The sequence below is a fragment of the Hemitrygon akajei genome, chromosome 15 (assembly GCF_048418815.1).
Source record: "Hemitrygon akajei chromosome 15, sHemAka1.3, whole genome shotgun sequence".
In the NCBI taxonomy this organism is placed as follows: Eukaryota; Metazoa; Chordata; class Chondrichthyes; order Myliobatiformes; family Dasyatidae; genus Hemitrygon; species Hemitrygon akajei.
The window spans coordinates 4,922,386-4,939,965 of record NC_133138.1 but is presented as its reverse complement, the minus strand read 5'-3'; the positions used below and the strand labels follow the sequence as shown (position 1 = coordinate 4,939,965).

General features: G+C 51.8%; 1 protein-coding gene across 3 annotated transcripts in view; it reads left to right on the top strand.

The window, feature by feature from the left end:
• The window catches only part of pdgfrb (platelet-derived growth factor receptor, beta polypeptide), a 143,446-nt gene that overhangs the window by 83,465 nt on the left and 42,401 nt on the right, over window positions 1-17,580 (top strand). For all 3 annotated transcript variants that reach the window (XM_073067086.1, XM_073067084.1, XM_073067087.1), the window contains 3 exons: window positions 1,354-1,477; window positions 13,877-14,088; window positions 17,167-17,261. In XM_073067086.1, coding sequence (XP_072923187.1) covers window positions 1,354-1,477; window positions 13,877-14,088; window positions 17,167-17,261 — 431 coding nt within the window. The remainder of the gene's footprint in view (window positions 1-1,353; window positions 1,478-13,876; window positions 14,089-17,166; window positions 17,262-17,580) is intronic.

The following is a 17,580-nucleotide window of genomic DNA, read 5'->3' as shown; positions in this document are numbered from 1 at the left end:
CGCTTTGGTGTACCGGCCCACATTACCTCCGACAGAGACGCCCAGTTCACCTCCAGTCTGTGGTCAGCTATGGCCAGCCTTTTGGGGACACAGCTGCACCACACAACTGCCTACCACCCACAGTCGAACGGACTAGTGGAGCGTTTCCACCGTCACCTGAAGTCGGCTCTCATGGCCCGCCTCAAAGGGCCTAACTGGGTGGACGAGCTTCCCTGGGTCCTGCTCGGAATCCGCACGGCACCCAAAGAGGATCTGCACACCTCGTCGGCCGAGTTGGTGTACGGTGCACCCCTGGTCGTCCCTGGGGAGTTCATACCAGCCCCAAGGGGGCACAAGGAAGAACCCGCAGCAGTCCTGGGCAGACTACACGAGAGGCTTGGCAACCTGGCCCCCATACCCACTTCGCAGCATGGGCAGAACCCGACCTGTGTACCCAAAGACCTGCAAAACTGTAAGTTTGTTTTTGTACGACGGGGCGGACATCGGGCACCGCCACAGCGGCCCTACGAGGGGCCGTTTACGGTGATCAGAAACAACGGGTCCACATTCGTGCTGGACATTGGGGGGAAAGAGGAGGTTTTCACAGTGGACCAACTCAAACCAGCCCGTGTGGACTTGGCGCAGCCGGTCGAGATTCTGGCACCGCAGCGCAGAGGCAGACCATCCAAACAGAGTCCGACTCAGACTGTGGACATTGGGGGGTGTATCGCTGGTTCTGGGGGGGGGGGGGGTATGTGGCGACCCACTTCCCAGCGCACTCGAACCGGCTCACAAAGCGGCGTGCGCCGGCATTGAGGCCGGTCCCAAAGAGGGCGCCAAGTCTGCTTCACCAGCAAGGGGAGAAGCCCGCGCGCGGGACGGGACTGTGAATACGCGCCCCCTACAGTATTCCCGCCCGGGGAGGGCGGGATCAGGAAGGTTTTAAGGCGAGGCCACGAAGTTTGAATAAACCTCTTTTGTAACTGCAGCTCACCGACTCCGTGTCGTTATTGCAGTGCTGCGTGTAGCACACCGCTACAACAGGACCACCACCCCTGGCAGGGTGTTCCACACACCCACCACTCTCTTTTAAAAAAAAACTACCTCTGACATCACTCCCACTCCAATCATCTTAAAAATAAGCTCACTTGTATTTGTCATTTCCACCCTGGGAAAAAGTTTCTGGCTGTCCATTCGATCTATGCCTCTTATCATGTAGACTACTTCTCTCCAGTTACCTCTCACCCTTCTTCACTCCAGAGAGAAAAGCTCTAACACGCTCCTGTATTGGGGTGACCAGAACTGCACACAGTACTCTAGATGTTTCCTACAGCTTCAATACTCACTAAATGAATCTCTTTCTGTTAACGGCAGTGCCAGCAAGAATCTTGGATCTTAGTGACTATCTACATAGCAATGGCCTCCAGACCGTGACTTGCATTACCGAGGGCTCGCCTTTGCCGGAAATCACCTGGCACACATGCCAGAACCTAAAGAGGTAATAAAACCATAACCATTTGCTGTAGTTTTCAGGGTGTCCACCAAGTGAGGGGAGAAAGTGTCAGACAATACCTTCCGAATATTGGAAGACCTAAATAGAGTGGACATGTGTAGAATGTTTCCAATAAAGATTAGCTTTATGTATCACATGTACATCAAAACATACAGTGAAATGCATCATTTTGTGGTAGTGAGGAAGGCAAATGCAATGTTAGAATTCATTTCGGATTTGATTAGGGAGCTGAAGGTAAAGGAACCCTTAAGAGACAGTGATCATAATATGAAAAAATTCACACTGCAACTTGAAAGGGAGAAGCTAAAGTCAGATGTATTAGTTTTACAGTGGAATAAGGGGAATTAGAGAGTCATGAAAAAGGGACTGGCAAAAGTTGATTGGAAGAGGACACCAGCAGAAAGGACGGCAGAGTAGCAACGGCTGTAATTTCTGGGAACAATCGGGGATGTACAGGATAGATACATCCCAAAGAAGAAGTATTCTAAATGCAGGATGACACAACTGTGGCTGACAAGAGAAGACAAAGCCAACGTAGAATCAAAAGAAAGGGCATGTAACAGAGCAAAGATTAGTGGAAAGTTAGATGGTTTAGGAAGCTTTTAAAAACCAACAGAAGACAACTAAAGAACTACAAGTGGGGAAACGATGAAATATGAAGGTAAGCTAGCCAACAATATCAAAGAGGATACTAGAAGTGTTTTTCAGATATATAAAGAGTACAGGAGAAGTGAGAGTAGCTATTGGACCACTGGTAAATGAAGCTGGAAAGGCAGTAATAGCAGACAAGAATAAAGTGGATGATCTGAATACGTATTTAACATCAGTAGTCACTGTTGTGGAAGACACTAGCAGTACACCAGATGTTGGAGAGTGTCAGAGGGCAGAAGTGAGTGCAGTTGCTATTACTATGGAGATGGGCAACTGGAGGTAGATCTGCCTGGACCAGATGGACTGCGCCCCAAGAATCTAAAAGAGGTACCTGAAGAGACTGTGGAGGCATTAGTGATGATCTTTCAAGAATCAATAGATTCTGGCATGGTTCTGGAGGACTGGAAAATAGCAGATATTACTCCACTCTTCAAGAAGGGTGGAAGACAAAAGAAAGGAAACTATAGGCCAGTTAGCCTGACTACAGTGGCTGGGAAGATGTTGGAGTTGAATGTTAAGGATGAGATTTTGTGGTACTTGGAGGCACATGATAAAATAGGCTAAAGTCAGCGTGGCTTTAAGGGGTAATCTTGCCTGACAAATCTGTTGGAATTCTTTGAGGAAATAAAGCGGGATAGACAAAGGAGAATTGGTGGATGTTGTGTACTTGAATTTTCAGAAGGCATTTGACAAGGTGCCACACATGAGGCTGTTTAGCAAGAGCCCATAGTACTAGCATGGATAGAGAACTGGCTGATTGGCTGGGGGCAAAGAGTGAAGAATAAAGGGAGCCTTTTCTGATTGGCTTCCAGTGACTTAGTGGTGTTCCACAGAGGTCTGTGTTAGGACCAATTCTTCTTACGTTGTATGACCATGATTTGGGTGACAGAATCGATGGCTTTGTGGCCCAGTTTGCAGATGATAAGAAGATAAGTGGAGAGGCAGGTCGTGTTGAGGAAGTAGAGGGGCTGCAGAAGGAGTTGGACAGGTTAGGAGAATGGGCAAAGAAGTGGCAGATGAAATACAGTGTTGCGAAGTGAATGGTCATGCACTTTGGTAGAAGAAATAAAAGTGTTGACAAATTTCTAAATGGGAATAAAATTCAAAAGTCCAAGATGCAAAGGGATTTGGGAGTTCTTGTGCAGGATTCCCTAAAGGTTAATTTTGCAGGTTGCCTTGGTGGTGAGGAATGCGAATGCGATGTTAGCATTCATTTCAGGAGGACTAGGATATAAAAACAAGGATGTAATGCTGAGGTTTTAAAAAGCACTGGTGAGGCCTCACGAGGTGTATTATGAGCAGTTTAAGAAAGGATGTGCTGACATTGTAGAGGGTTCAAAGGAGGTTCACGAGAACGATTCCTGGAATGAAAGGCTTACCATATGATAGTTTGATGGCTCTGGGCCAGTACTGGCTGGAATTCAAAAGAATGAGAAAGAATCTCATTGAAACTTAACAAACGTTGAAAGGCCTAAATGTAGTGGATGTGGAGAGGATAGTGGGGGAGAGTAGGATCAGAGGGTACAGCTCAGGATGGAGGGATGTCCATTTAGAACAGGGATAAAGCGGGATTTCTTTAACCAGAGGGTGATGAATCACTGCCACAGGTGGAGGCCAATTCAATATGTCTAGTTAAGACAGAGGTTGATAGGTTCTTGATTAGTCAGGGCATGAAGGGGTACGGGGAGAAGTCAGGAGAGTAGGCTGAGAGGGAAAATGGATCGGCCACGATGGAATGGTGGAGCAGACGCACTGAGCCAAATGGCCTAACTCTGCTTCTACGCCTTATGCTGTCAACATTAACAGATAACATCCACGAGTCCAGAAAGTCTATTGGACCAGCACCATCAATGTCTCAAGTGTGCACAAAGGCTTCAAGGGAGAGTTTGACTAGCATGGACTGGCCTCTTTCCATACTCTGTGACTCCTATCGGCTGCTGAGGGAGGGTAGGGGCAATAGAATATTTTATGAATAAGATTGATGAGTTTGAGTTGCATATGGATAGAAGAGTTAAGAATTTATGTCATGACTGGACTCATTGTATGCTGGTACAGGTTCAGTGGGCTGAATGGCCACTCAGCCTTCATTGGGGTCAGAGACGTACAAAGACATAGAGTCACACAGCACAGAAACAGATCCTTCGGCTCAGCTTGTCCATGCAGACCAAATTTCCCTTGGAAGCCGAAATTTGCCCACTTCTAAGACAATCTCTCTAAGCTATTCCTATCCACCTCAACAACAGCTCGGTCCGTATACTGACCATCCTCTTGGTAAAAAAGTTACTTCTCAGGTTCCTATTGAATCTCTCCCCTCTCACGCTCAAACCAATGTCTTCATTCTGGATTCCCACTCCTGGGGAAGAGTCGGTTTATTATCACTGGTATACTGTATGTCGTGAAATGTGTTGTTTTGTGGCAGCAGTACAGTACATAAACAATTACTGTAAGTGACAATAAGAAATATGAAAAATAAGTAGCACAAAAAGTGAGCAAAGTAGTGAGGCAGTGTTCATAGGTTCACAAACTGTTGTGAAATCCAATGGTGGAAGGGAAGAAGCTGTTCCTAAAGCATTGAGTGTGTGACTTCAGACTGCTGAGTGTGTGTCGTCAGGCTGCTGAGTGCGTGATGTCAGGCTGCTGAGTGTGTGACTTCAGACTGCTGAGTGTGTGACGTCAGGCTGCTGAGTGCGTGATGTCAGGCTGCTGAGTGTGTGATGTCAGGCTGCTGAGTGTGTGATGTCAGGCTGCTGAGTGTGTGATGTCAGGTTGCTGAGTGTGTGTTGTCAGGCTGCTGAGTGTGTGATGTCAGGCTGCTGAGTGTGTGTCGTCAGGCTGCTGAGTGTGTGATGTCAGGCTGCTGAGTGCGTGATGTCAGGCTGCTGAGTGTGTGATGTCAGGCTGCTGAGTGTGTGTGATGTCAGACTGCTGAGTGTGTGATGTCAGACTGCTGAGTGTGTGTCGTCAGGCTGCTGAGTGTGTGATGTCAGGCTGCTGAGTGTGTGTGACGTCAGGCTGCTGAGTGTGTGACGTCAGGCTGCTGAGTGTGTGACGTCAGGCTGCTGAGTGTGTGATGTCAGACTGCTGAGTGTGTGTCGTCAGGCTGCTGAGTGTGTGATGTCAGGCTGCTGAGTGTGTGACGTCAGGCTGCTGAGTGTGTGACGTCAGGCTGCTGAGTGTGTGATGTCAGGCTGCTGAGTGTGTGATGTCAGGCTGCTGAGTGTGTGTGATGTCAGGCTGCTGAGTGTGTGTGACGTCAGGCTGCTGAGTGTGTGATGTCAGACTGCTGAGTGTGTGTCGTCAGACTGCTGAGTGTGTGTCGTCAGACTGCTGAGTGTGTGACGTCAGGCTGCTGAGTGTGTGACGTCAGGCTGCTGAGTGTGTGATGTCAGGCTGCTGAGTGTGTGCTGTCAGGCTGCTGAGTGTGTGATGTCAGGCTGCTGAGTGTGTGATGTCAGGTGCTGAGTGTGTGTTGTCAGGCTGCTGAGTGTGTGTTGTCAGGCTGCTGAGTGAGTGATGTCAGGCTGCTGAGTGTGTGTCGTCAGGCTGCTGAGTGTGTGTCGTCAGCCTGCTGAGTGTGTGTGATGTCAGGCTGCTGAGTGTGTGATGTCAGGCTGCTGAGTGTGTGTCGTCAGGTTGCTGACTGTGTGATGTCAGGCTGCTGAGTGTGTGATGTCAGGCTGCTGAGTGTGTGATGTCAGGCTGCTGAGTGTGTGTCGTCAGGCTGCTGAGTGTGTGATGTCAGGCTGCTGAGTGTGTGTGGTCAGGCTGCTGAGTGTGTGTCGTCAGACTGCTGAGTGTGTGACGTCAGACTGCGGAGTGTGTGTCGTCAGACTGCTGAGTGTGTGTCGTCAGACTGCTGAGTGTGTGACGTCAGGCTGCTGAGTGTGTGTCGTCAGGCTGCGGAGTGTGTGACGTCAGGCTGCTGAGTGTGTGACGTCAGGCTGCTGAGTGTGTGACGTCAGGGTGCTGAGTGTGTGTCGTCAGGCTGCTGAGTGTGTGTCGTCAGGCTGCTGAGTGTGTGTCGTCAGGCTGCTGAGTGAGTGTCGTCAGGCTGCTGAGTGTGTGACGTCAGACTGCTGAGTATGTGATGTCAGGCTGCTGAGTGAGTGTCGTCAGGCTGCTGAGTGTGTGACGTCAGACTGCTGAGTGTGTGACGTCAGGCTGCTGAGTGTGTGATGTCAGGCTGCTGAGTGTGTGTCATCAGGCTGCTGAGTGTGTGACGTCAGGCTGCTGAGTGTGTGATGTCAGGCTGCTGAGTGTGTGTCGTCAGGCTGCTGAGTGTGTGTCATCAGGCTGCTGAGTGTGTGACGTCAGGCTGCTGAGTGTGTGTGACGTCAGGCTGCTGAGTGTGTGACGTCAGGCTGCTGAGTGTGTGATGTCAGGCTGCTGAGTGAGTGTGACGTCAGGCTGCTGAGTGTGTGACGTCAGGCTGCTGAGTGTGTGATGTCAGGCTGCTGAGTGTGTGACGTCAGGCTGCTGAGTGTGTGTCGTCAGGCTGCTGAGTGTGTGATGTCAGGCTGCTGAGTGTGTGTCGTCAGGCTGCTGAGTGTGTGTCATCAGGCTGCTGAGTGTGTGTGATGTCAGGCTGCTGAGTGAGTGTGACGTCAGGCTGCTGAGTGTGTGACGTCAGGCTGCTGAGTGTGTGTCGTCAGGCTGCTGAGTGTGTGTCGTCAGGCTGCTGAGTGTGTGACGTCAGGCTGCTGAGTGTGTGATGTCAGGCTGCTGAGTGAGTGTGACGTCAGGCTGCTGAGTGTGTGACGTCAGGCTGCTGAGTGTGTGATGTCAGGCTGCTGAGTGTGTGACGTCAGGCTGCTGAGTGTGTGTCGTCAGGCTGCTGAGTGTGTGATGTCAGGCTGCTGAGTGTGTGTCGTCAGGCTGCTGAGTGTGTGTCATCAGGCTGCTGAGTGTGTGTGATGTCAGGCTGCTGAGTGAGTGTGACGTCAGGCTGCTGAGTGTGTGACGTCAGGCTGCTGAGTGTGTGTCGTCAGGCTGCTGAGTGTGTGTCGTCAGGCTGCTGAGTGTGTGACGTCAGGCTGCTGAGTGTGTGTCGTCAGGCTGCTGAGTGTGTGATGTCAGGCTGCTGAGTGTGTGACGTCAGGCTGCTGAGTGTGTGACGTCAGACTGCTGAGTGTGTGATGTCAGGCTGCTGAGTGTGTGTCGTCAGGCTGCTGAGTGTGTGATGTCAGGCTGCTGAGTGAGTGTCGTCAGGCTGCTGAGTGTGTGACGTCAGACTGCTGAGTGTGTGTTGTCAGGCTGCTGAGTGTGTGTCGTCAGGCTGCTGAGTGTGTGATGTCAGGCTGCTGAGTGTGTGATGTCAGGCTGCTGAGTGTGTGATGTCAGGCTGCTGAGTGTGTGTCGTCAGGCTGCTGAGTGTGTGACGTCAGGCTGCTGAGTGTGTGACGTCAGGCTGCTGAGTGTGTGTCGTCAGGCTGCTGAGTGTGTGATGTCAGGCTGCTGAGTGTGTGTCGTCAGGCTGCTGAGTGTGTGTCGTCAGGCTGCTGAGTGTGTGACGTCAGGCTGCTGAGTGTGTGTCGTCAGGCTGCTGAGTGTGTGACGTCAGGCTGCTGAGTGAGTGTCGTCAGGCTGCTGAGTGTGTGTCGTCAGGCTGCTGAGTGTGTGACGTCAGGCTGCTGAGTGTGTGACGTCAGGCTGCTGAGTGTGTGACGTCAGGCTGCTGAGTGTGTGTCGTCAGGCTGCTGAGTGTGTGTCGTCAGGCTGCTGAGTGTGTGACGTCAGGCTGCTGAGTGTGTGACGTCAGGCTGCTGAGTCTGTGATGTCAGGCTGCTGAGTGTGTGACGTCAGGCTGCTGAGTGTGTGTCGTCAGGCTGCTGAGTGTGTGTCGTCAGGCTGCTGAGTGTGTGACGTCAGGCTGCTGAGTGTGTGACGTCAGGCTGCTGAGTGTGTGTGACGTCAGGCTGCTGAGTGTGTGACGTCAGGCTGCTGAGTGTGTGACGTCAGGCTGCTGAGTGTGTGACGTCAGACTGCTGAGTGTGTGACGTCAGGCTGCTGAGTGTGTGTGTCGTCAGGCTGCTGAGTGTGTGTCGTCAGGCTGCTGAGTGTGTGACGTCAGGCTGCTGAGTGAGTGTCGTCAGGCTGCTGAGTGTGTGTCGTCAGGCTGCTGAGTGTGTGACGTCAGGCTGCTGAGTGTGTGACGTCAGGCTGCTGAGTGTGTGACGTCAGGCTGCTGAGTGTGTGTCGTCAGGCTGCTGAGTGTGTGTCGTCAGGCTGCTGAGTGTGTGACGTCAGGCTGCTGAGTGTGTGATGTCAGGCTGCTGAGTGTGTGTGACGTCAGGCTGCTGAGTGTGTGACGTCAGGCTGCTGAGTGTGTGACGTCAGGCTGCTGAGTGTGTGACGTCAGGCTGCTGAGTGTGTGATGTCAGGCTGCTGAGTGTGTGACGTCAGGCTGCTGAGTGTGTGTGACGTCAGGCTGCTGAGTGTGTGACGTCAGACTGCTGAGTGTGTGATGTCAGGCTGCTGACTGTGTGACGTCAGGCTGCTGAGTGTGTGTGACGTCAGGCTGCTGAGTGTGTGACGTCAGGCTGCTGAGTGTGTGACGTCAGGCTGCTGAGTGTGTGACGTCAGGCTGCTGAGTGTGTGACGTCAGGCTGCTGAGTGTGTGATGTCAGGCTGCTGAGTGTGTGACGTCAGGCTGCTGAGTGTGTGTGACGTCAGGCTGCTGAGTGTGTGACGTCAGACTGCTGAGTGTGTGATGTCAGGCTGCTGACTGTGTGACGTCAGGCTGCTGAGTGTGTGTGACGTCAGGCTGCTGAGTGTGTGACGTCAGGCTGCTGAGTGTGTGACGTCAGGCTGCTGAGTGTGTGACGTCAGGCTGCTGAGTGTATGTGCCGTCAGGCTGCTGAGTGAGTGTCGTCAGGCTGCTGAGTGAGTGACGTCAGGCTGCTGAGTGTGTGTGACGTCAGGCTGCTGAGTGAGTGTCGTCAGGCTGCTGAGTGTGTGACGTCAGGCTGCTGAGTGTGTGTGTCGTCAGGCTGCTGAGTGTGTGTCGTCAGGCTGCTGAGTGTGTGTCGTCAGGCTGCTGAGTGTGTGACATCAGGCTGCTGAGTGTGTGTGTCGTCAGGCTGCTGAGTGAGTGTCGTCAGGCTGCTGAGTGTGTGACGTCAGGCTGCTGAGTGTGTGTCGTCAGGCTGCTGAGTGTGAGATGTCAGGTTGCTGAGTGTGTGACGTCAGACTGCTGAGTGTGTGTCGTCAGGCTGCTGAGTGTGTGTCGTCAGGCTGCTGAGTGTGTGACATCAGGCTGCTGAGTGTGTGACATCAGGCTGCTGAGTGTGTGTTGTCAGGCTGCTGAGTGTGTGTCGTCAGGCTGCTGAGTGTGTGACGTCAGGCTGCTGAGTGTGTGACATCAGGCTGCTGAGTGTGTGTCGTCAGGCTGCTGAGTGTGTGATGTCAGGCTGCTGAGTGTGTGACATCAGGCTGCTGAGTGTGTGTCGTCAGGCTGCTGAGTGTGTGTGACGTCAGGCTGCTGAGTGTGTGTCGTCAGGCTTCTGAGTGTGTGATGTCAGACTGCTGAGTGTGTGATGTCAGGCTGCTGAGTGTGTGACGTCAGGCTGCTGAGTGTGTGACATCAGGCTGCTGAGTGTGTGACGTCAGGCTGCTGAGTGTGTGACGTCAGGCTGCTGAGTGTGTGATGTCAGGCTGCTGAGTGTGTGACGTCAGGCTGCTGAGTGTGTGATGTCAGGCTGCTGAGTGTGTGATGTCAGGCTGCTGAGTGTGTGACGTCAGGCTGCTGAGTGTGTGTCGTCAGGCTGCTGAGTGTGTGACGTCAGACTGCTGAGTGTGTGACGTCAGACTGCTGAGTGTGTGTCGTCAGACTGCTGAGTGTGTGTCGTCAGGCTGCTGAGTGTGTGACGTCAGACTGCTGAGTGTGTGTCGTCAGACTGCTGAGTGTGTGATGTCAGACTGCTGAGTGTGTGTGACGTCAGGCTGCTGAGTGTGTGATGTCAGACTGCTGAGTGTGTGACGTCAGGCTGCTGAGTGTGTGTCGTCAGGCTGCTGAGTGTGTGACGTCAGGCTGCTGAGTGTGTGATGTCAGGCTGCTGAGTGTGTGTGACGTCAGGCTGCTGAGTGTGTGACGTCAGGCTGCTGAGTGTGTGACGTCAGGCTGCTGAGTGTGTGTGCCGTCAGGCTGCTGAGTGAGTGTCGTCAGGCTGCTGAGTGAGTGACGTCAGGCTGCTGAGTGTGTGTGACGTCAGGCTGCTGAGTGAGTGTCGTCAGGCTGCTGAGTGTGTGACGTCAGGCTGCTGAGTGTGTGTGTCGTCAGGCTGCTGAGTGTGTGTCGTCAGGCTGCTGAGTGTGTGTGACGTCAGACTGATGAGTGTGTGTGACGTCAGGCTGCTGAGTGAGTGTCGTCAGGCTGCTGAGTGTGTGTGACGTCAGACTGATGAGTGTGTGTGTCGTCAGGCTGCTGAGTGTGTGATGTCAGACTGCTGAGTGTGTGTCGTCAGACTGCTGAGTGTGTGATGTCAGACTGCTGAGTGTGTGTGACGTCAGGCTGCTGAGTGTGTGATGTCAGACTGCTGAGTGTGTGACGTCAGGCTGCTGAGTGTGTGTCGTCAGGCTGCTGAGTGTGTGACGTCAGGCTGCTGAGTGTGTGATGTCAGGCTGCTGAGTGTGTGTGACGTCAGGCTGCTGAGTGTGTGTCGTCAGGCTGCTGAGTGTGTGACGTCAGGCTGCTGAGTGTGTGTGCCGTCAGGCTGCTGAGTGAGTGTCGTCAGGCTGCTGAGTGAGTGACGTCAGGCTGCTGAGTGTGTGTGACGTCAGGCTGCTGAGTGAGTGTCGTCAGGCTGCTGAGTGTGTGACGTCAGGCTGCTGAGTGTGTGTGTCGTCAGGCTGCTGAGTGTGTGTCGTCAGGCTGCTGAGTGTGTGTGACGTCAGACTGATGAGTGTGTGTGACGTCAGGCTGCTGAGTGTGTGATGTCAGACTGCTGAGTGTGTGTGACGTCAGGTTGCTGAGTGCGTGATGTCAGACTGCTGAGTGTGTGTGACGTCAGGCTGCTGAGTGTGTGATGTCAGGCTGCTGAGTGTGTGTCGTCAGGCTGCTGAGTGTGTGACATCAGGCTGCTGAGTGTGTGACATCAGGCTGCTGAGTGTGTGTCGTCAGGCTGCTGAGTGTGTGTCGTCAGGTTGCTGAGTGTGTGACATCAGGCTGCTGAGTGTGTGACATCAGGCTGCTGAGTGTGTGTCGTCAGGCTGCTGAGTGTGTGATGTCAGGCTGCTGAGTGTGTGTCGTCAGGCTGCTGAGTGTGTGACGTCAGACTGCTGAGTGTGTGATGTCAGTCTGCTGAGTGTGTGATGTCAGGCTGCTGAGTGTGTGACGTCAGGCTGCTGAGTGTGTGTCGTCAGGCTGCTGAGTGTGTGATGTCAGGTTGCTGAGTGTGTGACGTCAGACTGCTGAGTGTGTGTCGTCAGGCTGCTGAGTGTGTGTCGTCAGGCTGCTGAGTGTGTGACATCAGGCTGCTGAGTGTGTGACATCAGGCTGCTGAGTGTGTGTCGTCAGGCTGCTGAGTGTGTGTCGTCAGGCTGCTGAGTGTGTGACGTCAGGCTGCTGAGTGTGTGATGTCAGGCTGCTGAGTGTGTGTGACGTCAGGCTGCTGAGTGTGTGACGTCAGGCTGCTGAGTGTGTGTCGTCAGACTGCTGAGTGTGTGACATCAGGCTGCTGAGTGTGTGACATCAGGCTGCTGAGTGTGTGTCGTCAGGCTGCTGAGTGTGTGTCGTCAGGCTGCTGAGTGTGTGACGTCAGGCTGCTGAGTGTGTGACATCAGGCTGCTGAGTGTGTGTCGTCAGGCTGCTGAGTGTGTGATGTCAGGCTGCTGAGTGTGTGACATCAGGCTGCTGAGTGTGTGACGTCAGGCTGCTGAGTGTGTGTCGTCAGGCTTCTGAGTGTGTGACATCAGGCTGCTGAGTGTGTGACGTCAGGCTGCTGAGTGTGTGACGTCAGGCTGCTGAGTGTGTGATGTCAGGCTGCTGAGTGTGTGACGTCAGGCTGCTGAGTGTGTGATGTCAGGCTGCTGAGTGTGTGACGTCAGGCTGCTGAGTGTGTGTCGTCAGGCTGCTGAGTGTGTGACGTCAGACTGCTGAGTGTGTGACGTCAGACTGCTGAGTGTGTGTCGTCAGACTGCTGAGTGTGTGTCGTCAGGCTGCTGAGTGTGTGACGTCAGACTGCTGAGTGTGTGACGTCAGACTGCTGAGTGTGTGTCGTCAGACTGCTGAGTGTGTGTCGTCAGGCTGCTGAGTGTGTGACGTCAGACTGCTGAGTGTGTGTCGTCAGGCTGCTGAGTGTGTGATGTCAGGCTGCTGAGTGTGTGTGACGTCAGACTGCTGAGTGTGTGACGTCAGACTGCTGAGTGTGTGACGTCAGACTGCTGAGTGTGTGATGTCAGTCTGCTGAGTGTGTGTCGTCAGGCTGCTGAGTGTGTGATGTCAGGCTGCTGAGTGTGTGACGTCAGGCTGCTGAGTGTGTGACGTCAGGCTGCTGAGTGTGTGATGTCAGGCTGCTGAGTGTGTGTCGTCAGGCTGCTGAGTGTGTGTCGTCAGGCTGCTGAGTGTGTGTCGTCAGACTGCTGAGTGTGTGACGTCAGGCTGCTGAGTGTGTGATGTCAGGCTGCTGAGTGTGTGTGACGTCAGACTGCTGAGTGTGTGACGTCAGACTGCTGAGTGTGTGACGTCAGACTGCTGAGTGTGTGACGTCAGGCTGCTGAGTGTGTGATGTCAGGCTGCTGAGTGTGTGTGACGTCAGACTGCTGAGTGTGTGACGTCAGACTGCTGAGTGTGTGACGTCAGACTGCTGAGTGTGTGTCGTCAGGCTGCTGTGTGTGTGTGACGTCAGGCTGCTGAGTGTGTGTGATGTCAGACTGCTGAGTGTGTGACGTCAGACTGCTGAGTGTGTGTCATCAGGCTGCTGAGTGTGTGATGTCAGGCTGCTGAGTGTGTGACGTCAGACTGCTGAGTGTGTGTCGTCAGACTGCTGAGTGTGTGACGTCAGACTGCTGAGTGTGTGTCGTCAGACTGCTGAGTGTGTGTCATCAGGCTGCTGAGTGAGTGACGTCAGGCTGGTGAGTGTGTGTTGTCAGGCTGCTGAGTGTGTGATGTCAGCCTGCTGAGTGTGTCTTCACTCTGTCTGGCCCCTCAGGGTTTGATACATTTCTGTCTTCTTCAGTCTCCCAATCTCCAGTGAAAGTCCCAGTCTCCTTAACCTCCCTTTATAATTCAGTCCCTCGAGTCCCAGCAACATTCTCCTCTGCACTCATTCCAACCTCACTGCATCTTTCCTACAGTAGGGTGACCAAAACTGAACAAATAATTCCAAGTGTGATCTCACCAACATCTCAATCAACCGTGATATAACATCCCGACCTCTGTACTCAGTAACACACACAAAATGCTGGAGGAACTCAGCAGGTCAGGCAACCTCTATGGAAATGAATAGATCGTTGATGTCTTGGTCTGAGACCTTTCTTCAGGCAGGAAAGGGAAAAGGAATCAGGAAGATAACAGTGCCCTGACCCGTGCCAAACGCTTTCCTCGCTGCCCTGTGTAACTGGGGTGCCATTTTCCTCTCCATATCTCTGTGTTGAATGTTGTTAGGATAGAGCGAGTGGGGGAGGGTTGCTGTGTGGGGATGAGTTTCCTCTTTTAATCACATAGCCACCACTTCCCGGCTACTTCCTGCTGGGAGTCTGGAACTGATTCAGGAATCTGCCGGCTAATTTTTCCAGGTGTAACAGCAAGGACAGGAAGTGGACACCACTGAAAGGGAACGGCAGTAGCGTCTGGGTGGAGAAGCACGTCCCCGAGCGGCGAGCCAACCAGGTCTACCGGGTCCGGAGTGTCCTGACCCAGGATAGTGGCAGTGGCATCGCCGCCGTGCGCTGCTCCGCCAACAATGGCTTCGGCAGCGTTAACCGCGAGGTCAAGCTGGTCTCCAACGGTGAGTGGGTCAGGCTGGGGTAGGGATGGAGGCTGGAGATGATGAGGGATAGGAGTAAAGTCCTAATGGGACGGGTGAGAGGGGAGATGGAGGTCAGGTCATCTCACTGAGGATGGCGGAGATAATGGATTGAGGAGCCCTAAGTTAGATTGAAGATTCCAGATTGCTTAATGTAATTTCCAGTACACAAGTGTAAAGGAGAATGAAATAATTGTTACTCTGGATCCAATGCAAAAAAAAGAGAAAGAACACAATAATAAAAACACACAATAAACACCTAAGATAATTTATATACTGTTACATACCCCGTGGGTATCTTGTGACTGTCTTACGACCATAATGTGATTGAGTATCTGGTGAGGATGATGTAATGGTCTTGTGATGGTGGGGTGATGTAATTTCCCACCAGAGTGAGGTCACATGATGTAATTTTCCTGCCAGTGAGAGGTCATGTGATGGCCTGTTCCAACAGGTATAAAATGGGAAAGCCCTGTTGTGATGCAAGTCAGTTCGTTGTTTAATTCGTCAGTTACTCCATTACGCTGCGTACTCGTCTCATTACGCAGTTTTGTTTTACTCTCTACTGTAAGCTGTGCCGGCAGTTTTTAAAATCACTGCCCGTTATGTTTGTTGTATCTTCGATTTAATTTTGAAGTCTAAGTATTGGAGAGTGAAGAATTTATCAAAGTACCAAAACCCAAAGGATCGAGTAAAGTTGGTGTCGTCAGCGGTAATACAGGATCGACCTTATTGAATCTTCGTTCAAGGAATTAGTAACCTGCATCTGAGATAATCCCTGCTATAAGAGCAGAAAGGATTGGGGCAGTGTTATCTGCCAAGGAAAAGGTCAGTTCCTTTAAGCCGCGTTTATTTCCTTCGTCGTAAATCCTTCAGATAAGGCATATTTCGGCTAGGATCAGCAGTAATGGCACGTCTTCGAGGAATTCGTTACTTCGGGAAAGTCTCTCCTAATTGATTGTGTAAATCATTTGGACTTTCACATTTACCACTTTTAAGAACTGTGTTTGCATTTATCACTTTGAGAACTGTTCGAGTTGCCGTATTGCAGTTAACTTCCGGTTAAATTAGTCGTTTGTTTACCTTTCATTTGTTGTTGAGCTGAGTTTAAATAAATGTTTCTCTGTTTATAAAAAACCTGTTTCAATTCATTGTAGCCATATCATAACAATACATAATTAAAACTATGTTTATAAAGAGACACCAGGCACAGGAGTGTCTGTACATAAAAGTAGCTGATAGGAAACAATAAAGTAGTGGTGGTTGGGGGTGTGGAGGGGGTGGGTTAGTGGGTGGAGGTGTTGATCAACCTTACTGCTTAGGGAAAGTAACTGTGTTTGAGTCTGGTGGTCCTGGTGTGGATGCCTTCTCCATAATGGGAGTGGGACAAACAGTCCATGAGCAGGGTGGGTGGGTCACACCCTTCCTGATGTTACTGGCCCTTTTCTGGCATCTTTCTGTACATATGTCCATGGTGGGTAGGTTGGTGTCTGTGATGTGTTGGGCAGTTTTGGCCACCTGTTGTAGACCCTTCCTGTCTGCCACAGTGCAGTTTCCTACCAAGCAGTGACACAACATGTTAGGATGCTCCCTACCACACATCTGTAGAATAACATCAGTATTAAGTCCGGCTCTCTTCGGCTTTCTCAGAAAGCAGAGGCCGAAGGGAGTGTTCATGGGTCCCAAGAAGGGTTGACTGAGGGAGGAGGACATCCAATAGACAGGTTCTGGGGCTCATTTAAGGTTATTTGCCCCTTACCCTTCCATGTGCACCTTGAAAGGTTATGTCAGCAAGCAATCTGTATCATATCAGATCGATTGTGAGAATGTAGTGAGTGTGCATGCAGCCGGTTGATCACGCGATGAATCAATCAGACGTCATTGTGCGGAAGACTCTCTTTGGGGCCCAGACCTTCAAGCGCACTTGTGTTTTGTCACTGTGAGTCAGTTCGCCACTCCCTCTCTGTAAGCTGTCCAGTGTGTAATATTATGAACGTGACTCCACAATACACAGCAGAATCGGTCCAGTCATTCATCCGTGAGCAGAGAGTGGTGAAGAAGTTGTTAGTCATGCTGTCCTTCATCGGTCAGGATATTGAGGGTGGGATGGCATATTGCAGTTGTACAAGATGATGTTGAGACTGTATTTGAAATTCTTTGTTCAGCTTTAGACACCCTGCTGCAGGAAACACAGCATCTGGTATACCATCAGGCCCCGCAGCTTTCTGTGGGTTGTCTCTGGCCAGGGTTTTCCTCACCTCAGCTTCAGCCAGACGGAGTGTCTGCTCCCCTGCTGCCATCCTCACTCACCAGCACTTTGTTCTGCGCATCAGACCGGGTGTAGAAGACATTCAGCCTCTCAGGGAGTGAAGCATCCTGGTCACTGATGGGCAGGATAGATGAAGACTGTAATCCTCTGAATTCCTTGCCACAAGCACTTCATGTCTCTGGTATTGCAGAAGAGGCTGTAAATTCTCCGAGAATGCTCCCGTTTTGCCTCAGAAAAGCACAGTTCTTGCTTCCCTGAGAGCTGTTGCCTCTCCCAATCTAAAAACAGCATCACAATTCTTCAGCCTAGCATGGACCCCTGCAGTAAGCCATGGCTTCTGATTTGCCTTCAGCAGGATGTATTTCGTGATGGTAACATCCTCAGTACGCTTCTTTCTGTAGCTGGTCACAGAATCCACATATTCCTCCATGTAAATGTGGCTGCCATAGGTAGCAGCCTCCCTGATCATTCTCCCGTTAGTATTGTCAAAGCAGTCATGCAGTGCTGAGGTTGCTCCCTCAGGCCAGGGTTTCACCACCTTTAGACCCATTTGTAAGCTGCAATTAACGTCACAGGCAAGTGATCTGAGAGTCCAATGTGGGGTCAAGGGACTGCTTTATATGCACCGGGTGCAAACCAGGCCTGGTGTACGTTCACCTCTGGTAGCAAAATCAACATGCTGGTGGAAGTTAGGCAGAACTGTCTTTAGGATCAAACAAACAAACAATTTAGATTTAGGGTGCTTGATAAAACTTTGATCAGAGGTAAAGCTATCTACTTCTCTCCTCCAGGCCCGCAGTCTCAGCTGGTCACCGTGGCAACCATCCTGGTGCTGTTGGTGATCATCATCATCTCGCTGGTGGTTCTGATGGTGATTTGGAGGAAGGTAAGAGAGAGGGGACACTGAATTCCCTCACCCACATTCTCCTCTGCCCTAGTACAGTCCAGGATCTCACCCATTCCCATCCACTCTCCCTGTCTCTCTCTCTCTTTCCCCACTCCTCTCCGTCCTGCTCACTTACCTCCCTCCTCTTACCATCTCTCCCCTCTTCCCTCTCCCTCCCCCCCTCACCTCCTCCCTTCCCCCTCTCCCCACGATGGTGGGGGGTTCTGTCCCTGTGATGGAGGGCTGGGTTTACCACCCACCTGTGCACCGATCTGTGAATTGCAGTAATTATTTCTGATCTGAACCTCATCCTGTCAAC